Source organism: Salmo salar, chromosome 01 (assembly GCF_965601325.2).
Source record: "Salmo salar chromosome 01, fSalSal1, whole genome shotgun sequence".
Taxonomy (NCBI): domain Eukaryota; kingdom Metazoa; phylum Chordata; class Actinopteri; order Salmoniformes; family Salmonidae; genus Salmo; species Salmo salar.
Window position 1 is genome coordinate 137826870 of NC_138291.1, and position 22971 is coordinate 137849840.

A 22971-nucleotide genomic window follows, 5' to 3' on the forward strand; every position below is an offset into this window, starting at 1 on the left:
GACATTATGGGGTATTGTGTGTAGGCCAGTGACACAAAATCTAAATTGAATAAATTTTCTATTCAGGCTGTAACACAACAAAATGTGGAAAAAGTCAAGGGGTGTGAATACTTTCTGAAGACACTGTAGACACTATAGCCAGATGAGAGAGGTGTCTCTGGTCGCTTTCTTTTATTCCGGTAAAACACAATTTTCCAACATTTGATAACAATGACCAATTACAGTGGTTGTCACTCAATTAATATAGCCTAATATTACGCAACCATTTTACAAGCATTTTAATTCTGAAGGTGCCATGTGCAGATGTGCAAGGAATAGGAATAGGCCGCTTACCTCTCGTTGGTCAGTGTGCGAAGCAGCGCGCAGTTTAACTAGGCTACTGATATATTGACTGGGCTTGTTCGGCATACGAAATTACTTGTAAATCAATGACTGTCAATGCAGTTACATGCTTAGTTTGAGAGTGAAGGAGAGGACATATCAGTTGTCACCACAGATGAGATGTATTTTCGAAGGTAGAAAGAAAGTAAAAGCAAACAATTTCAGTGAACCGGTGGACCGATGCACTCATATCTTAAACATTTCAGTTCAATCCAACCCGAATTGCAGTATTTATGCAGTAGCTATTTTTCCAATGGTCAAATTAACTCACAGATTGGTCGTGGGTACTACATAAAAACCATAAAAACTACTACTAGGGCGACCTCTCTCACAGGTATGCTTTCACTTTTCAGAATTCAAAGTGTGTGGGCAGGGGATGAATATTGTAAATAAAGGATTAAAAAAATTATATAAGATTAGAACTCACGACCATAGATAGGTTGGTTGTTTAGCAACAAAACCAAGGCACGCGCAACTACATGGAAAAAACTAGAGGGGGTTAGCTTAGATTGTTGACATGTATAGTTCTTCTCCAATGTTTATTGAAAACATAAATACATTTGCACTTGTTGTCTTTCAAATACATAGTTACAGTTGTTGGTTATCTGGCTAGCGAATTTTAGCCATATTAGCATTGATATGAAATCAGTCAAAACACCTCAAAACAAGACAATCTATATTCGAATACTCATACCAACTACACTAACTGTACTATTTGTGACGTAAAATGAGTATGTAGTATGCTTATTGGTCATAGTATGGATATAGTTAGTATTCCAAAAGTTCCCGAATGTCGTACTAATTTGGCCAAAATACGAAGTTTTCAAGCTGTTGACACCATTTCTGTGCTCTTAGGGCACATAATGAAATTCTTCAGAAAATGAGCGTGGTTTCACAACGCTTTCAGATTTTAAGAAAATGGCCGAAAATATGCAGCTGAAGTTGAAGAGAGCGGATACTAATTCATTGCTTTAACTAATTATGACAAATGTTTAAGAAAATGTTGAGCAATGTAATAAAGTAATGACTTTTCAAATAAGTTACGTTACGTTGGCTGACAATTTGTTTGTTACGCTATCCTTACGAAGCGCATTGCATTACAACAGTATGTATCGGTATGTTAGTTAGTTACTTAACATTAGTTGGCTACTATTAAAATGAACTTGCCAGGCAGTATATTAACTATATGCTATCTAACTAACTACCCAACATTTATTGATTTGATTATTCACTTCATTCTTAGCTAAGTGGTATAGTCGTTGTGAGTTCTCAATGGATATTGTTCATTTTGGCTATCTACTCCGATTTCAGAGCACTCTCATCTGAGTGTGCCAGAGCGCAGAATTACTGAAGGATTTACAAACGCTCAACGCCTTTTGAATATGGCCAGTGTCAGTAAACGTCGGCAAAAACAAGCATAATTAAATTGTTGCCAGCAGCACAGTTACAGTCACCAACACTCTGGATAACAGTTAAACAGCCTAACCAGCTCTGCTAGGGCGAGTAAAATGGTCAGAGTGAGGTGTTCTCTCATTTGTGTCTGGAAGTAGCTAGCAAACTAGCCAACGTTAGCCAGTTAACTTGGGTGCTTGACTACCGTTGTGAGGTGAGAAAGCTTGCTCGGATCAACCCTACTCCTCAGCCAGAGCTTCCAGTGTACGCTCCAAGAGCGAAACGTTCTGAATTTGCAGACAATCTGACAACACTCTGGTTTGAATTTACGAACACACCCGAAATCGTAAAATATCTAGCTAGTAATTTGTTATGCTAACAAGCTAGCAATAGGTTGCATAGCAACAGCATCAACTTCAGGTAGACAGGCGAAGTGCTAATACGATCAACTGAAAGGATACCGTTCGTTTACAGTATACTAAAACGAACTAATAGTATGTAATATATACTCATTAAGTATGTAGTATACAGTATGTTAGTATTCGAACACAGCTTTAGTATCAAAAACAAGATGAAACGAGCCACTTACGATTCCCCACATGGCAGTTTCTTGTCATTCTTTCTAGCAATCTGGCCATCCGAAATCACAACAACATGCTGACTTCTGCCCCATGGAAGCGTGCATATAGTTTGTGACGTTGTCAGCTAACCCAACTATTGAAATATGAGCCAACTGTCCTAGCAGACTGCGCCACCAATCAGTCATAGTAGTTGACAAAAAATACAAGGAATTGAGATGACTACCATTGTCATCTATTTCTTATTACGATGGATGTCTGAAAGGGTAAGAAAGAACGCTGAATTTTGTCATATGTAGAAAAGTGCCTACTGCCTTTTGAATTTTGGGTGTCAGTAGTCTAGTCAAGGAAGCATCATGCACAATATATTGGCACACTCCACTTATCAAGACCATAACCAAATAAGGCGCGCTGTCACCTGCTTTATAGTAAGCCTTGAGGTGATACCCCCCACATCTAGAAGGGAGTGTATTTCATACAGAGCCCTCCCTTGAGATGACGTAGAGGCACAAGCCTCAACATCACAATTTTTCTTGGTAGAGTTGAACAGCTAGGGGCAGAATAAGCTTGATTTACTACTAAAATTCCAAAATATATGAAGACCAGTATTGACGTGTTTCACTATAACTAAGCCTAAAACATCTGGCTTTCGATCATTCTTTTTTTAATTAAAAAGTTACTCTAAGTCCTAATGACATCATTCACACACAGTGAGAGAGACAGGAAAGACGTAACCTAGCGTAGCAGGCGAGGGAGACGAAGTGAATAAAGTTATGGGCAATGACTGTAGCTATGGTTTGTGTTGACAATCAGCTTTGAAATCAGCATATTTTGCATTATGGTTGGCATATTATCACAAACTAAGTACTAGGGTAGTGAATTGAGCTGTAGGCTAGCAAGGGAAGTTAGCCTATAAAGCTGGAAGCTACCGGTATCTTCAATATTGTATTGTTAATTGCTCTCACCTGTAATGCCATTGTTAAATACTGTTCGCAAAACAGTTGCAACATTTCTAAATGCCGCTTTGCATTATTCAAGTGTGCTAACTTCTGTGCCGCATGAGTGGGGAGCTAACATGATGTAGCCCAGACTTCAGTGAGTTCAGTGGTCCCTCAGGACAGGCTAGAGCTAGCAATGAGTAAGCGGAGCAGGCACGGTGCTCTCGCGCTATAAGGGGACCTCACCTGCACTGATAGACAGACTTGATCCTCTTTCAAATCAGTAGACGACATGAGACATTTGACAGAAGTACCGAAAGTAATACAAATTCTAGTACTGAACCATTTCTCATGTTCTAGTATAAAAAAGTACAGACATTTCAGCTTACCATACAACACTAGAACAGAGTGCGATGGAGAGGAGTCATTGATGGCCTATGCTCCCAAAGGAGCAGGCTAAGTAAGTAAGTAATAAAGGGAATAGGATGCCATTTGGGATGCAGACAACACATCTATAAAGAGCCTGATTAAAGCCAAACTGACCTGCATCAGCTCTGGATCTCTGGCCCGGCGCGCTCTTCCTGAATGGGGTCTTCATTCATCAGCATATAGGGGAGCAGCCTAGCTGCCAGACTAGGGTGAAAATATCTATGGTACCAAGTCTGGGGTATAAAAATATGAACGTAATGAAAACATTAATGATTTATGTTATAGCCCAGAGAGATGGACAACAGCCAGGGAATAAATCTTAATAGAGTCCAGTGGGTCCAGTCAGAGGAAGTGAGAAAGTGAAAATCTATATGGCAACCAATTCAGAAAATGGAAACTGCCCACTGGGCACAGACGTCAGTTCAACATCTAGTTTTGATTTGCTAACATGAAATCAACTAATATGAAATCAACAAAAAATGTCACCATGTCATTGGATTTAGGTTAAAAATTGGGTGAAAAAAATTACGAAATGCCCTTATGTTGATGACTTTTTGCAAATCCAATCAGTTTTCCACGTTGATTCAACGTCAACATATTGTTTTTTGGGGTTGAACTGATGTGGAAACAACTTTTATTCAACCAGTTTTTGCCCAGTGGGAGGGAGGGAGTTAAAAAGTAAAGTGTCTATCTATGATACCCAGTGAAAACAGAAAAAACGGATAGGGACGGATTATGGTATTCAACCCAGATTGTCCACGGATGGTTGAGGACTGACTTCGGAGCAGGCGGATGTCTCTGTTCAGGGATGGCGGTCACGTCAGGTCTCTGCGAAGACCTGCAAACCAAAATAAATTATTATATAAAGGTGATTATGAATTGGGTGGTTCGAGCCCTGAATGCTGATTGGCTAACAGCCGTGGTTTATCAGACCGTATACCATGTGTATGACAAAACATATATTTTTACTGCTCTAATTACGTTGGTAACAGTTTATAATAGCAATAAGGCACCTTGGGGGTTTGTGGTATATGGCCAATATACCACAGCTAAGGGTTGTATTCAGGCACTCTGCGTTGTGCCTAAGAACATCCCTTAGCCATTGTATATTGGCCATATACCACACGCCCTCGTGCCGTATTGCTTAATTCTATTGAGTCACTTTAAAAGACAAATTTTGCACATAATCTCAAAAAATAGGAAAATATTTTGTTAGGTTATCCATTTCATACCAAAGCAGACCCCCCCCCGCAAATATTGTGGGCTAAATCATCAAGATGTACATTACCAGTCAAAAGTTTGGACACACCTACTCATTCTAGGGTTTTTCTTTATTTGTATCATTTTCCACATTGTAGAATAATAGTGAAGACATCAAAACTAAGAAATAACACATATGGAATCATGTAGTAACCAAAAAGTGTTAAACCAATCAAAATATATTTTATATTTGAGATTCTTCAAAGTAGCCACCCTTTGCCTTCATGACAGCTTTGCACACTCTTGCCATTTTCTCAACCAGCTTCATGAGATAGTCACCTGGAATACATTTAAATTAACAGGTGTGCCTTGTTAAATGTACATTTGTGTAATTTATTTTCTTCTAAATGCATTTGGGCCAATCAGTTGTGTTGTGACAAGGTAGGGTTGATATACAGAAGATAGCCCTATTTGGTAAAAGACCAAGTCCGTATTATGGCAAAAAAAAGCTCAAATAAGCAAAGAGAAATCCATCATTACTTTTAAGACTTGAAGGTCAGTCAATCCAGAAAATGTAAAGAACGCTGAAAGTTTCTTCAAGTGCAGTCACAAAATTTATCAAGCGCTATGATTAAACTGGCTCTCATGAGGACCGCCACAATAAAGGAAGAGTTACCTCTGCTGCAGAGGATAAGTTCATTATAGTTACTAGCTTCAGAAATTGCAGCCCAAATAAATGCTTCACAGAGTTCAAGTAACAGACACATCTCAACATCAACTGTTCAGAGGAGACTGCGTAAATCAGGCCCAGATTTGACTGCCATTGACCAGCATAAAAACATCCTGTGGTGTTCTGCATAAGCATCGAATAGCCCCCTCGATATGCAACTTTTCAGGGAAGTCAGGAACCAATATACACAGTCAGTTAGGAAAGCTAAGGCTAGCTTTCTCAAACATAAATTTGCATCCTGTAGTACTAAATCCCCAAAGTTTTGGGACACTGTAAAGACCATGGAAAATAAGAGCACCTCCCTGCTGCCCACTTCACTGAGGCTAGGAAACACTGTCACCACCGATAAATCTACGATAATCGATCATTTCAATAAGCATTTTTCTACGGCTGGCCATGCTTTCCACATGGCTACCCCTACCCCAGCAAACAGCTCTGCACCCCTTGCAGCAAGCCCCCCCCCCCGCTTCTCCTTCACCCAAATCCAGACAGCTGATGTTCTGAAAGAGCTGCAAAATCTGGATCCCGACAAATCAGCTGGGCTAGACAATCTGGACCCTCTCTTTCTAAAATGATTCGACAAAGTTGTTGCAACACCTATTACTAGCCTGTTCAATCTCTCTTTCGTATCGTCTGAGATCCCCAAAGATTGGAAAGCTGCCACGGCCCTGCCTTTCTAAAATCTTCGAAAGCCAAGTTAACAAACAGATCATCGACCATTTCCAATCCCACTGTACATTCTCCACTATGCAATCTGGTTTCCGAGCTGGTCATGGGTGCACCTCAGCCACGCTCAAGGTCCTAAATGATATCATAACCGCCATCGATAAAAGACAGTACTGTGCAGCCGTCTTCATCGACCTGGCCAAGGCTTTCAACTCTGTCAATCACTGCATTCTTATCGGCAGACTCAATAGCCTTGGTTTCTCAAATGACTGCCTTGCCTGGTTCACCAACTACTTCTCAGATAGAGTTCAGTGTGTCAAATTGGAGGGCCTGTTGTCCGGACCTCTGGGAGGGCCTGTTGTCCGGACCTCTGGCAGTCTCTATGGGGGTGCCACAGGGTTCAATTCTCGGGCCGACTCTTTTCTCTGTATATATCAACAATGTCGCTCTTGCTGCTGGTGATTCTCTGATCCACCTCTACGCAGACGACACCATTCTGTATACATCTGGCCCTTCTTTGGACACTGTGTTAACAAACCTCCAAACGAGCTTCAATGCCAGACAACACTCCTTCCATGGCCTCCAACTGCTTTTAAATGCTAGTAAAACTAAATGCATGCTCTTCAACCGATTTTTGCCCGCACCCGCCCGCCCGACTAGCATCACTACTCTGGACGGTTCTGACTTAGAATATGTGGACAACTACAAATACCTAGGTGTCTGGTTAGACTGTAAACTCTCCTTCCAGACTCACATTAAGCATCTCCAATACAAATTAAATCTAGAATCGGCTTCCTATTTCACAAACAAAGCCTCCTTCACTCATGCTGCCAAACATACCATCGTAAAACTGACTATCCTACCGATCCTCGACTTCGGCGATGTCATTTACAAAATAGCCTCCAACACTCTACTCAGCAAACTGGATGTAGTCTATCACAGTGCCACCCGTTTTGTCACCAAAGCACCATATACTACCCACCGCTGCGACCGGTATGCTCTCGTTGGCTGGCCCTCACTACATATTCGTCGCCAAACCCACTGGCTCCAGGTCATCTATAAAAGTCTTTGCTAGGTAAAGCCCCGCCTTATTTCAGCTCACTTGTCACCATAGCAACACCCACCCGTAGCACGCGCTCCAGCAGGTATATTTCACTGGTCATCCCCAAAGCCAACACTTACTTTGGTTGCCTTTCCTGCCAGTTCTCTGTTGCCAATGACTGGAACGAATTGCAAAAATAACTGAAGCTGGAGACTTATATCTCCCTCTTTAACTTTAAGCACCAGCTGTCAGAGCAGCTTACCAATCACTGTACCTGTACACAGCCAATCCGTAAATAGCACACCCAACTACCTCATCCCCATATTGTTATTTATCTTCTTGCTCTTTTGCACCCCAGTATCTCTACTTGCACAACATCATCCATCTGCACATCTATCACTCCAGTGTTAATGCTAAATTGTAATTATTTTGCCTCTATGGCCTATTATTGCCTTACCTCCCTAATTTTCTACATTTGCACACACTGTACATAGATTTTTTGATTGTGTTATTGACTGTACGTTTGTTTATGTGTAAGTCTGTGTTGTTTTTGTCGCATTGCTTTGCTTTATCTTGGCCAGGTCGCAGTTGTAAATGAGGTCGCAGTTCTCAACTGGCCTACCTGGTGAAATAAAACATTTAAAAAAGGCCTTCATGGTCTAATTGCTGCAAAGAAACCACTACTAAAGGACACCAATAAGAAGAAGAGACTTGCTTGGGCCAAGAAACATGAGCAATGCCCATTAGACCGGTGGAAATCTGTCCTTTGGTCTGATGAGTCCAAATCTGAGATTTTTGGTTCCAACCGCCAAGTCTTTATGAGACGCAGAGTAGGTGATCGGATGATCTCTGCATGTGTAGTTCCCACCATGAAGTATGGAGGAGGTGGTGTGATAGTGTGAGGATGCTTTGGCGGTGACACTGTCAGTGATTTATTTAGAATTCAAGGCACACTTAACCAGCATGGCTACCATAGCATGCTGCAGCGATACACCATCCCATCTGGTTTGCGCTTAGTGGGACTATCATTTCACCAAGCAGGAGAGTGATGGAGTGCTGCATCAGATGACCTGGCCTCCACAATCACCCGACCTCAACCCAATTGAAATGGTTTGGGATGAGTTGGTCCACAGAGTGAAGGAAAAGCAGCCAACAAGTGCTCAGCATATGTGTGAACTCCTTCAAGACTGTTGGAAAAGCATTCCAGGTGAAGCTGGTTGAGAGAATGCCAATAGTGTGCAAAGCTGTCATCAAGGCAAAGGGTAGCTAATTTGAAGAATCTAAAATATATTTTGATTGGGTTAACATTTTTGGTTACTACATGATAGTTTTGTTGTCTTCACTATTATTCTACAATGTAGAAAATAGTACAAATAAAGAAAAAACCTTGAATGAGGAGGTGTGTCCAAACTTTTGACTGGTATTGTAGCTTTAAAAAAAACTATTTCTTCCCACTGGTGTGGGGATGTCATGACAACAGTGAGAGACCCTGATTTCATGTGTATTATTGGAATGTATCCAAGCCATGTATGTAGTCAATTACATTGAAGTGATGATCGCCAAGGTGAAGGAGAAGCCTGTTTTGTTACCATCCACCCTACGTCACTCAGATTTTACCATTAGATACCAGGACTAGGCAAATCAAAACACTAAATTAGCCCTGTTTTACACATATAATTACAATGATTCATCAAATCAGTCACAAATCATTCAATCATGAAGAGAATTAATGAATGATTCAAATTGCATGGTTCTTCTCCTACGACAGGGGTGCGGGCTCAGCCCCCTCCTGTACTACCTGTTCACCCATGCCTGTGTGACGACGCACATCTTCAACTCAATCATCACATTTGCTGACGACACAGTGGTAAGCACGATTACCAACAACGATGAGATAGCCTACAGGGAGAAGGTGAGGGCCCTGGGAGAGTGGTGCCAGGAAAATAACCTCTCACTCAACGTCAACAAAACAAAGGAGCTGATCGTGGACTTCAGGAAACAGCAGAGGGAGCACGTCCCTATCCACATTGACTGGACCGCAGTGGAGAAGGTGGAAAGCTTCAAGTTCCTCGGCATACATATCACTGACGATCTGAAATGGTCCACCCACACAGACAGTGTGGTGAACAAGGCGCGACAGCGCCTCTTCAATCTCAGGAGGCTGAAGAAATTTGGCTTGGTCCCGAAAACCATCACAACCTTTTACAGATGCACAATTGAGAGCATCCTGTCGGGCTGTATCACGGCCTGGTACGGCAACTGCACCGCCCGCAAACGCAGGGCTCTCCAGAGGGTGGTGCGGTCTGCCCAATGCATCACCGGGGACAAACTACCTGCCCTCCAGGACACCTACAGTACCCAATGTCACAGGAAGGCCAAATATATAATCAAGGACATCAACCACCCGAGCCACGGCCTATTCACCCATCTATCATCCAGAAGGCGAGGTCAGTACATGTGCATCAAAGCTGGGACCGAGAGACTGAAAAACAGCTTCTATCTCAAGGCCATCAGACTGTTAATTAGCCATCAGTAGCCAGCTTCGCAACCCTGCACCTTAGAGGCTGCTGCCCTATATACATAGACTTGGAATCACTGGCCACTTTAATAATGTTTAAATAATGTTTACATACTGCTTTACTAATCTCATATGTATATACTGTATTCTATTCTAGAATATTTTAGTCAATGCCTCTCCGACATTGCTCAATCTAATATTTATATATTTCTAAAGTCCATTTTTTTTTTTTGATTTGTGTGTATTGTTGTGAATTGTTTTAGATACTACTGCATTGTTGGAGCTAGGAACACAAGCATTTCGCTACACCCTCAATAACATCTGCTAAATATGTGTATGTAGCTATTAAAATTTTATTTGAAATACTGTCTGCTTGCATAAAAGTGTCAATGATTACACATTACACACTCATTCACATTTTCTCAAGAGATGCTGAAAAAAAAAATATTTCTCCACTCCTGTTCATAAGACAAAAATAACATTTGTTATATAATTTCTCTGCAAGAAATTGATAAATCAGCAGGAGTTAATGTTATATTACATTATATATGAGAGGTTATAGGCCAACAGTCAGTGTCCATATATCAGTTACTATTCCATTTAACCCATATACTTAAATTAGGAAAATTCTGTTTATTCATGGTTACAGGGATACTCATGATCAGGATATCAAAGGTTCACGTAAACAGTTTATCCCGAATATGACCTTAAAAGGCTCTGATTGGTCAATCCGACATCTGTGGCCGTACAGCATTTACTGAGATGCAGGCTCCACAGATGTCAAGGCTTTCATACTTCTTGCGCTTAGCTGAGCAGAGCAATTGTGAAGGAAGTTGTCGGGGAAGTTAGTGTTTATACAGGATGTACCGCCCCCACCTAACGTCAACCAATCATGTCGATGCGGATCTATACGGAGCCCTCCGCATAGTTCGGAAGGGCAAGGCGATGCGGTACAGAGTTTGACTTGCCTCTGCATGACTACGCAATTGCGTCACGCCCTCCATACTAAGCCTCCGACCACATTTTCGGATCAAGCCTAAATTGACTTTAAGCGGGATATGAGCTACTATCAGGAATACTGTGCGCATGTAAACGTGGTCATTGTCTTGAAATGGTAAGAAAAATGCAGTCTGCAAAGAGCGCATAATTAGCTACACTAGCTAACGTTAGTGGCTGCAGCAGCCAATGTCAGCCATATTGCATTACTATTATTTACAATCCCTGCAGCAGAGGGGAGAGTAAGTACCAAAACCGCACAGTCGAACAAAGGATGTACTGTACTCTGGCTGACAAGAAACACATTTTCAAATGAAAACAAAAATGACTCAAACCAGCCTACTTTCAACCCCAATTTTGAAAACCCATGTTACGCGCGCATAGAGACCTTTTCGAATTCATATTTGTCGTTGGCTTCCTGTCTGACAATAGATGTTTGTCTGTCGGGATATCTTACCCGCTTTATTGTGAAATTATAGCAAGATATGAAGGATATTTTCGTCTCCCGTTTGTCCCCTTTGCCAAGCCAGTCTCCGTTTGACGGCAACACCGATTCTACGGCCAAAAACCTTCCCCTCTTCTTCCGCTGCCAAATAGTGTTACAGCACGAGAAACAATTGGCGCAGTAAATTCCATCTTCCTGCAAAATAGTGAGTCATTGCGCGTTCCCCCGAACCGACAGCTCTGCACCTGCGCATGTGTGACTGCGACAGGGCTCGGAACAACTTGAGGACAAGAAAACTATTTGAGTAAACTATTTAATTGACAACCAGTCTTGTCAATGTCTAATTAAATGAAGAATGATCCTTTACCTATAGGCAACTTTTTTTGTATTATCTATACCCATACACCTGCCAGGTTCGCCTAATTTGCCCACATTTAGAATAGAATGGAATATTCCGTAATTATTTTAATGTATTCTCTAAAAAGTGTAGTCCTTCAGTGTGGCATTTGAAAGATGAGGAAATAGAAGGTTTGTTTTATGCAGATATGACAAGACTACAAAGAGTATTGCATTGCCTTCCAACATTTTAATGTACATGATTAGGCTACATGAATCAACAACTCAGTTAATTATTCTCATTTACAACATTTTCCCTAGGCCTATCCAGTGGTGATCTTAGTATGTAAATCTTGGTAGGGCAAACTCATTTATTTGTTTATGCATGCCAGCAAAGCCACTACACAACACAACACAAAACATTTGATTAATTGCACTATAAAGGTGACAAACTGTGCCCACAAACTGTTTGGGCCTATATAAAGCTGTCCCAACATTTATTGCCTTTATAAAAACCATAGTTGATATGGCTGACTTGCTTAAACAAATATGGTTACTACTGACTCCATGTGGATTTGTGTAAATCGATAAGAACCGCATTCTCCTTCAATAATAATGAACGCCAAAATTAGTTTTGACTTTTGAACCATACACAAACATTATTACATTTATGTTCAGGTAAGTCTTAATGTTTATTCTTATATCATTAACACTTAGCTCTAATTATAAGCAAGTGCAAGCAAATGAGCTGCATTGAGGTAGGCCTATTCGGTCAGCACTTTCAAAATGGACACCGACAGAAATTCAGATAGATGTTAGTTCAGATAAATTCAGCAAGATGGCCTTAAATTTACTATTCTTTAAGTCACCACATAGAGAGAGAGAGACTCTTGGTTAGCCTACCATTTGAGGTATTTTATTTGGCCTATGTGGTCTAAAAAGGAAGGAAAACACAATCATGAGGATCCACTTTATATGCAATATACCGACGCACAGACAGCGCATTGCACAAACAAAACAACCCTCACAATATCAACTGGAATTACATGGGTCTATTACTGAACTTTTTGTTGAAAAAAAAATATTTGAATGGGAAGAGACTGTCACTGGCAAACATGGTTACAGACCCAACAACATTATATAGTATCTCCTCCTCGCTAAGAAAAGCACAAGCTAATTATAATACACAAAGTAAGGAAAACAATTAAATCATTCCAACGTTGCCTAAAATGATGAATAAGATACTAGTGAGATAGATCTACAGTAAGCAATAGGCTTATAACAATTGAGATGTACAGACTATGGCATAAGAGAACAATGAGGGGATAAGAGGCATTAATGAGCGAGCTAAGATAGACGTAGTCAATATAATTATTTGTTCAACTTTTGAAATGTACAGTGACAGAATTCAGAACATGGGCCGTTCTTACAGTTTCTCCCTGTACACCAAGTCAGAACCGTAGGATACATAAAGGGGGCATATAAGCAGACAAAGAAAGCTTGCACCACCGAGTGAGAACAGTAGGCTAAGTTCGGAGGGGGAAAGGGGCCAAATTATTAGGGTGAGGCACATGGGCTACTAACAGCTTACTACACAACATACACTTAGTATTACATTCTTAGCTACAGTATACATAACTCCCTAGCATATTACATCATATATGCAGCAGCATACAAGACATTTTTGGATTCACCGTTGTTGTCACTTGAACAGTGAGCAGATTTTGTCATCAAACTTTGTCATCAAAGTCTGTCTTTTCTGGATTTATGGTGCTTTCAAGACAACTGGGAACTTGGAAAAAAACAAGGTTGAATCATGACGTCAGTGATCTTCAGGTCGGAGCTCTAGAAAGAGGCCCAAGTTCCGAGTTGGATGACCGTTCAAAACGTATTTTCCCAGTCGGAGCCGGTTTCTTTCCAAGTTTCCAGTTGTCTGAAACTCACTGAAGTCTGAGATTTCCCAGTTCCGAGTTTAAAGTTGTTTTGAATGCGGCAGAAGTCATGCTGGATTGACATGGTCAATGTATTCAACCTTTTCTGGCCCATGGTGTTGCGTGTGATTGTTTGTCCTTTTAAGCTTGGAAAAGAGACCCTTTTAGACAGATGTTTTAAATCCTTAAACCCAGACTTGGACCACACACCCTCTCCACCAAATAGCAGGCAGGGGAAGCAAAATATTGATTGCTTTGCCACGCTTGTAGTTAGCCACTGATTCTTACCAAACCACTCATTGTTGAATTTGCGATTTCCGACTTGTTGTGTAATGTTTACTGTATGTCCAATGGCCGATGAGCACCGATATGTTTAATCAATAATTTCTCGTCATATGACAAGGATTGAAAAGGATTTCCCAGGAGATTGTTGATGTGATTCATGATGATGACTGCTTGTCTAGCTTGCTACCTGAGATTTTGAAAGTATGATGTTGACATTATCAGTACAATCAAAGCTAGCATATAACGTGATTTGACGTCATTTTATCTGCGGCCAGTGACCTTGAGCCTTTATGGATGGGCACTTCTAATGTAAATCTATGGCAGCACCCAAGGTGACTTGAACTGCCTAGCACTCCCTGTAGATTCTGTGGTGACGTATTGTCCCCATGAGTGACAGAACACTGAGCCAATCACTGCGCAACTAGAGAACATTACCAACGCCTATGCTCTGTATTTTGCCCTGGTTGCTGCTCCACCTGTCCTGAATGAGGGGTCGCCACTGGGCCTATTATGATACAGACCTACTTTGAAATGCCCAACTAGGAACTCCAAAGATTTAAACGTTATGCCATGAGTGATTTGTTCTTTTGACAGGGTCAAAATAATCATTTTGTCCTCCATCTCTCTAAAATATTATGACTATCTGGCAAAAGACAACAAAAGTTAATCTCAGCTACAGACAAAATGCTAACTATTTAAACACACCAGTGGAAAAAGACAAATGAATGTCACATTTTTTCACAGAGACTTTTGAGTTGACCCCTTTGGTTTTTCATCCTTGGGAAAGTAAACCACACCCACAAACATGGGCAATCTGCTTCCTCCAGGTGGTTGCCATGGAAACATGTATTTACATGCCTTTGAACTGTTGCATGATGGATAGGAGCTGATCACTGCATTCATGGATGTTTCCCTGCTCTTCTTTCAGTTTCTCCTGCTCATGCACAACTTCCTCCTTGAAAATCAGAAAAGGAAAATTAATTCACGATAGCCCCATGGCTTTTTACAGTACACTTCAGTTCAAAAGCACATTGAAGTATTCAACCATTGTTATGTTTGGAGGAAAAAGGGGGATGCTTGCAAGCCGAAGAACACCATCCCAACCGTGAACCACGGGGGTGGCAGCATCATGTTGTGGGGGTGCTTTGCTGCAAGACAGACTGGTGCACTTCACAAAATAGATGGCATCATGAGGGTGGACAATTATGTGGATATATTGAAGCAACATCTCACGACATCAGTCAGTAAGTTAAAGCTTGGTCGAAAATGGGTCTTCTAAATGGACAATGACCCCAAGCATACTTCCCAAGTTGTGGAAAAATGGCTTAATGACAACAAAGTCAAGGTATTGGAGTGTCCATCACAAAGCCCTGACCTCAATCCTATAGAACATTTGTGGGCAGAACTGAAAAAGCGAGCAAGGAGTCCTACAAACCTGACTCAGTTACACCAGCTCTGTCAGAAGGAATGGGCCAAAATTCACCCAACTTATTGTGGGAAGCTTGTGGAAGGCTACCCGAAACGTTTGACCCAAGTTAAACAATTTAAAGGCAATGCTACCAAATACTAATTGAGTGTATGTAAACTTCTGACCCACTGGGAATGTGATGAAAGAAATAAAAGCTGAAATAAATCATTCTCTACTTTTATTCTGACATTTCACATTCTTAAAATAAAGTGGTTATCCTAACTGACCTAAGACAGGGAATTTTTACTAGGTTTAAGTGTCAGGAATTGTGAAAAACTGAGTATAAATGTATTTGGCTAAGGTGTATGTAAACTTCTGACTTCAACTGTATCTTTGGGTGAATCATGGATGACTCTGTCATTTGTAACAAGTTTCTGTAAATTATATTTGGTAGCATTTCTATGTCGCGTGTGTGCATCTATCAGTTACACATACATATCAGTACATACACACAACAAGTAGGTCACATGGGGGAGAGGCGTTGTATAATGTGACTGTGTATCAGACTGTATAGTTTTAGCAATGATAAATTGTACAGCAAACTCAGTAATGAACATTACAATCCCACCCTAAAGGTCCTGAATATGGGTCAAGGCCCGTGGAAATAATGAATGCAATGTGCGCTACTCTTTCAAAGTTGCTGTTATTGATTTGGGGAGTTAAGATCTATCATCCCATCCGTTGACTGGCAAAAATGAAGTAGCAAAGAAGCTGGGTTTTAATCAGTTATTTTAGCCTTCATCTTTGAGAGTTGAGGCTGTGTTCTTCCTATCGTCTACACTCCTTCCCTTTAATAACCCAGGGGTAGACAGACTAGACTCCCTGCCCTGTCCTGTAAGCTTACTTATGTCAAAGCAGTAGACTCCACACTGAAAAAAGTTAAGTGTGGGGTTCTTAATGTGGCATCTACGGTTCTTCAGAATTCTTAAAGGTTCTTGAAATGTTTGGAAGCCTGCAGAGGTGTCCCTTTCATAGTACACAGGAAATTGGCCTGTATAAACTGGTGTTGATTTTTCAGTGTAACAATAAAAAAAGAATCCTATTTTATTTGTCACATGCACAGAATACAACAAGTGTACTGTAGACTTTACCATGAAATGCTTACTTACGAGCCCTTTCGCAACAATGCAGTTAAAAATAAGAAAATTAACAAATACATAAAAATAAAATAGTAACACAATAAAACAACAATAACGAGGCTATATACAGTCTATATACAAGGAGTACCAATACCGAGTCAGTGTACTGGGGTATGAGGTAGTTGGGGTGATTGATTGAGGGAATGTGTACATGTAGGTTTGGTTAGATGATTAATGAAGTACTATGTACATGTAGGTAGGGGGTGAAAAAGCCATAAGACTGTTCAGCAGTCTTATGGCTTTGGGGTAGAAGCTTTTCAGGTGCATTTTGGTCCCAGAGTTGGTGCTCCTGTACCGCTAGCTGTGCGGTAGCAGAGAGTGTTGATTCAGAAGTCAAATTAACACTGTAAAGAGTTAAATTAACACTCAGTGGTGTAAAGAACCCTAGTGGTGGCATTAATAACCAGACGTGAACCAAACCCATGCCAATAATTATCATATTTCCCAGCATGCTCTATTGGAGTTTGATTTTTAGAATTGTTTGTTTCATTATCTATGTTTTTGCATGTACATTGATTGATTAATTAATCTAATGCTACTCAAATATACAGTATATAGCATAATTATTTTTTTACTATTCCAATCTGTTACTTATTGCACCTGTTACTGAAATTGTTGTTCCAGTTTAGATGTTTAAGGTTGACTCATGTGGTTGTTTTCCCAACTCTGGCAGTAATTATTTTTAAGAATGCAGGAAGACATTCACCATCCTGCAGCTTGGACACTAAAAATGCTAAGTGTAATATATCCCCACTCTGGCTGGATTCCAATAGGAGTTATATATCAGTTTGCAAGCCAGCATAATGTGGCCTGTAAACTGAGTTTCAGGCCACTGTGTTAGGGTAACACTAGGCCCTCAAAAGAAGGCCTTATGAAATATGTATTGCTTTGTGTTTAAGAATAAAACATTTATAACAACGTATTTACTTAGGATCTCACTTGGTGAAGGCCACAGGACTGAAAATGAATGAATGTAACAACCATGTTTCTGTCACTAGCAAACAGACTCATGAGTGGTACTGGTAACTTTCAAATTAACTCGAAAGGCACCCTGGGAAATATGCAAATGAGGCTTAAACCCCTAAAGCAGGGCTATTCAATTCCTGTCCTGGAGGGCAGAAACATTTCTGACATAGACTTTTAGTATGGTTCTTCAAAAAGAAACCATCCCATTTCTTGTTCTTCAGAGACCCTAAAATGGTTCCCCTATGGCAGTGGTTCCCTACTCCGGTCCTCGAGTATCCCCATTTTTGTTGTAGCCCCGGACAAACATACCTAATTCAAATGATGATGATTAGTTGACAAGTTAAATCAGGTGTGCTTGTCCAGGGCTACAATAAAATGTGTACTGCAGGAGGTACTCAAGGACTGGAGTTGGGTTCCAATTGGCACCTTTATTTTAAGAGTGCAGAAAGACATTCTCCAGCCTGCAGATTGGACATCTCCTCCAAACAGGTAGCACTTGCCTTTAACCCCACTGTGGAGGGAGGGAGAATAGATATCATCCATACATGTACAGTATATGGCTGTGTAAGGTATGTAGTACATCTCAACTGATGTGTCAATGAATGTGGCCGTGATGGCTTTGAAGACAAATAGCATACAGTAATAGTATGGTCTGACAATTGTATTTAATTGTTCAGATGCTGTATATAATTTACCATTCTGTGGCATCACCTCCCATGTGATGTGAGTGGGTAAAACTACAACACAATACAACCTGTAAAGTGAAGTGAGTAATCATGCGTATAATCATATCACAATGCATTTTTAAGTAGGATGGAATTATGATTTAACCAAGCCATCACCAAGGGTATTAGTCATAGCCTACATGTGTTTTGTTTAGCTCATAGAGTAGAATTATACTGCAACTGTGAGCATGTAGAAGTAATTCAGATATACAGACAGGTCCTACAGACGACGGGGAAATACATTTTTAGGTTCATTAGCATGTTCTACTGATACCAATTGGTAAAATAAAAGTAGTGGGATTTACTTCATGGAACATGGTGGACACCTCTCCAAATAGGAAAGCTATATTCCCAGCCACTCTTAGTGCATGGCCATGCCTGGGGAGGTAAAGACGTGGTAATGGAGAAATAACATGGAAACAACTTTCTCCATTTGCCTCTAATAGTGGTTCCCAACTCCAGTCCTCGAGTACCCCCAACAGCACACATTTTTGTTGTGGTCCCGGACAAACATACCTGACTCAACTCATTGAGGGCCTGATGATTAGCTGACAAGTTGAATCAGGTGTGCTTGTCCGAGGCTACAATAAAAATGTGTACTTTTGGGGGTACGTGATCCTCTAGAACAGGGTTTCCCCAAACTCAGTCCTGGGGCAGGGTGAACGTTTGGTTTTTGCAGTAGTGCTATAGAGCTGAATAATCCAAGCTTGATGATGGATGGGTTATTAGAATCAACTGTGTATTGCTAGGGAAAAAACCGAAACGTGCACCCAGGGAAGGCCCCAGGACCCAGCCTTCGGACCGAGTTTGGGGAAACCCTGTTCTAGAGGATCATGTTCTCTCATGTTTCACAGACAGGCAGGCAGGCAGGCAGGCAGGCAGGCAGGCAGACAGACAGACAGACAGACAGACAGACAGACAGACAGACAGACAGACAGACAGACAGACAGACAGACAGACAGACACTTACCTGAGGCTTGGCGGTTCACCTTTTCGTTTACTTGTCAACCCTGTGTCCACTTGCTAAGGCCATTCTGTCTATTGAAACAGACACAAGTGGGTCTAAAGATGTTATTTGATTGTATTTGCTTTACCATAAGTATTGTGGAGGAGATGTAATTTGCCTTAGGTGATCCTAGTAGAGTTTGCTGGCTAAACCCTAGCAATGGCCACAAACAGACCCAATGGAGCACAAAGTAAAGCAATTTATTTCACATGACTTACCCACCTAGTACACACTTTATGGGCATGGAATATAAATATATCATAAGAAAAAATGACCTTGTGAATGCAGAATGCTACACTCGATAGCCTACAATTCAAGACCTGGAAGAAAACAGACACTGCATGATTTGTCAATAGAATGCAAGTGGATATCGCATAACCTTTTTTGACAGTGTATGTAAGAATAAAACAATATAATTCAATGCAGCATATTTCATACAGTCATCATATAGCCTCCCAATTATATTACTTTGAATAATTGATCACAGCTCATGTTTCCTCAGGGTAGGCCAAAATTAGGTCATGTACTTTCAGTTCAATACATTTAACCACAAATTAATGTTTTATTTGTACCAGGGGGAGAATAAACCTTAATAGACAAGTGCCACGTGGTTTCCTCGTAGTCTACTGTGGCTGCAGAAAGAAGCGCTGCTTAGCCATAAATCTGATTTCAGACCAGCTTTTCCAACCTTCAGCCTACATCAAGCCGATGCATAAAATGACACTATTAAACCGCGCACTGATCCGCAGTCAGTCCTTCAGCTGATCTCTATAATTCAATCGCATAGTGCGCTGTCCTCGGCACAGAGAGGGATTCGAGAGGACGTGTTAACGTGTGCAATATCCATTTTGTACATTTGCCGGTGTTGTCAATTCGGTTGGGGCTACTGGGTTATAAACACGTCATTTAATAACCGTTAGCCTTTCAAGGCTAAATCAGAAGGCATCCTGGACGAAACGGCTGCACCGAAGATCCCTACGCAGCATGGATTCTATATAACTCCGGTAAAATGTAATGAGGAGATGGCTCCGGGAGAGAAAGATCATCAGGGTACCAACCGTATAGTGTTGGTCAAGAAAATTATCATGAAAGATGGGCCCACGGTATGTGAATTAATCGTCTTTATTTCGGTATCCTACCAATTGTAACCGGGAATGTGTATGTAACAATGTAACTGATTTTCACATAAACGGCAAAAGATGCTAAATCAGCTGTGAGTGCGCCTGCTGTAGCGGCAGGTTATGACATAAGCGGACATTATGCACTCGAGATACTGTACCTTGTGAAAAATGTAACGGCTCTGTCAGCGTACAGTGCACCACAGTTTTCCGTAATGCTATTGCCAAACAGCTTTGACATTTCTATCAATTTGTTAATAGATGATTAATAGTGATAGGAGATGGGTACATTGCAACCTCTATTGGAAGGACGCGTCCGGTAATATATCGGGCTTGCGTCTTTCAGAAGGCCTAGCTGCAGATAGCTTATTGAATGAAGACTGTATAACATTGTCATGCCGCTGCCATTAGCCTACTGTATTACATAACATCCCCGGCTGCCTCTCAACGCAATCTGTTTGCATGATAATTCCATAATCATATTCATAGACTGGTGCATTATCATGATAATGCCATAAAAAATGCTTAAGGCCTATTTGTTTATATTATGTATAGATAATAGAGTCCAGATCCCCTGCAATAAAAATGAAACACTTTTTTTATTGCAGTAACCTCTATCCTTTCTTGAACTGTTGGTGTTGATGATGTTGGAGGTGCTCCAGGCAAGTTGTTTGTCCCACAGTGCCCTCGGATTTAAACCTCCTCATAGGCTAAACACTAGCCAATAGCCAGCTGTGAGGACCATAGAAGGTGTTACCATGGTGTTTCCTTGGAAAGGAAAGGGGACCTGGACCAAAAACAAAATTACAGATGGCTTAATTTAAAAATAAACAAGATTCTATTCTATTATGTAATCTGAGCTATCACAGCAAAGTGGATTGGGACATTCATTTTAGATCAGTGGTTTTATTTGTAGCAAACAACGCAAATGAACGTTTAGGCGTAAGTCTATTTTTCACAGCATGGTAAGCAAACAGTGATTCAATCTCCATTAGGCCTGGCTACAATGTATGTCTAATTTCTCAGTTTAGACAAGGTGACGATGACGTGATTTGCTCTTTGCGTGACAGCGAGCTGAGAACACAACCACATCTCAATCTCCTCCAGTCCTCACTCATGCATACATATTACATACACACAGAAAACTTGGTGCACTCACTGTGAGGAATAGGGAATTGGGGGGCCCATCTCGTCTCCATTGTTATGTAACGGCCATGTCCCAAGCTTCCCAAGCTGCAGGCTGCCTCACACTGTGCTGTGAAGTAGCTAGGGGCCTGTGCTAATCTATCTATCTTTTCTATGCCACTGCCTTCCTCAAATACCACTGCTGTCTGTCCTTGCTCAGGGATGTCCTGGGACACAATGGCCACATGGATGTCTTCAAATAGCAAAGTGACTGATTCATATTGACAGAGAAGCAGTGGGCTTTTTTTATTGATAATTTTTATTTGGACTCCTCTTGACCATCTCATTCAGAAGAACGATCTACAGTATAGAGTGTAGATCAATAAATGTTTGCCTTAGTAAATTGTTTTCCTAATAGTGCATATTGTATGTCTGCTTCCCAAAAGAATAGACTGCATTTGTCAAAATAAGTCCAGGCACTCAAATACAGCAAACCCATTCACAGGGTCCTGATAATGTTTTTTTTATATGCTTTGTGATTATGCTGAAATGGTGGTTGTTGATCTTCTGAAGTTACCTTTTTGAAACACTGTTTACATTTTTCTGACACTGTAAGAGCTGCTAATTTCCATTGTGTATGTTTTAACATGGAATACAACATGTTCTAAAATGGCTGACTTTCTTTACTGTGTGTTGCAGCCGGGCCAGGGTATTGGCAGACCCAGTGTTTCCCATGCTGTGGTGGTCATCTTCCTGGAGTTCTTTGCCTGGGGTCTCCTTACCACTCCAATGCTGACAGTGAGTTCCATCTCTATCTGGCTTGCCTGCCTATCTGCCTATCTTTCTAATTGGTATTTTGACCAACCAGATCAGCTTTGAAAAAGAGCTGATGTGAAAAGATCTGATGCGATTGGTCAAAAGACAAATTAGTGTAATAAAATATCAGAATTAGACTGCCTCTGCCTAATTATGATTTTTTGCCATTTACACATCAGCCTAATTCAGATCTTTTTCCAGTAATTGGTATTTTGATGAATCAGATCAGCTCTTTTGACAGTAATTTGGCAAAATATCAGAATTGGGCTAGCTAGGTCTATCCAGGTCTATTTACACCAGGGGTGTCAAACTGATTCATGGAGGGCCTACTTTCTGCTGCTTTTTTGTTTGTCCTTTCACTTAAGACCTAGACACCAGGTGAGGGGAGTTCATTACCAATTAGGGAATTTAATTAATGAATCAAGTACAAGGGAGGAGTGAAAACCCGCTGACACTCAGCCCTCCGTCGAATGAGTTTGACACGTGATCTACACTGAAAAAAATTAAGGTTCTTTAATGGTTCTTCCTCAGCTCTTAAGGTTCCTTTAAGAACACTTGTCCGATAAATAACCTTTGAGTTAAGTGTGGGGTGCTTGATGTGGCATTTACGGTTCTTCAGAATTTGGAAAGGTTGTTGAATTTTTTTGTGTTGATTCAAGAATTCAGTGAACGCTGGAAAGATTTAAATTAACACTCAGTGGGTTAAAATATCCTCAGTACTGGTGTTAATATCCAGAGTTG

The 22971-nt window shown here is 40.8% G+C and overlaps 2 protein-coding genes and 1 long non-coding RNA gene across 4 annotated transcripts in view; 2 read left to right on the forward strand and 1 right to left on the reverse strand.

The window, feature by feature from the left end:
- Positions 1-11480, reverse strand: part of LOC106561883 (spindlin-W) — a 28238-nt gene extending 16758 nt beyond the window's left edge. The window contains exons 1-3 of one of the 2 annotated variants that reach the window (XM_014126172.3): positions 11328-11480; positions 4466-4556; positions 3833-3951 (exon numbers count right to left, since the gene is read on the reverse strand). In XM_014126172.3, the coding sequence (XP_013981647.1) occupies positions 3833-3887 (55 nt within the window). In that variant the 5' untranslated portion in view covers positions 3888-3951; positions 4466-4556; positions 11328-11480. Of the gene's footprint in view, positions 1-3832; positions 4557-11327 lie in introns of both variants that reach the window. The other variant, XM_014126196.3, reaches the window with a different exon arrangement.
- LOC145885865 (uncharacterized) lies at positions 10812-15500 on the forward strand. The gene is made up of 2 exons (XR_014397454.1): positions 10812-10988; positions 14796-15500. It is a non-coding gene; the product is annotated as an uncharacterized LOC145885865 (long non-coding RNA).
- Positions 15501-19920: 4420 nt separating this feature from the next.
- LOC106561873 (solute carrier family 71 member 1) overlaps positions 19921-22971 on the forward strand; it is a 29293-nt gene continuing 26242 nt past the window's right edge. The window contains exons 1-2 of the mRNA XM_014126149.3: positions 19921-20274; positions 22114-22212. Coding sequence (XP_013981624.1) covers positions 20194-20274; positions 22114-22212 — 180 coding nt within the window. The 5' untranslated portion in view covers positions 19921-20193. The remainder of the gene's footprint in view (positions 20275-22113; positions 22213-22971) is intronic.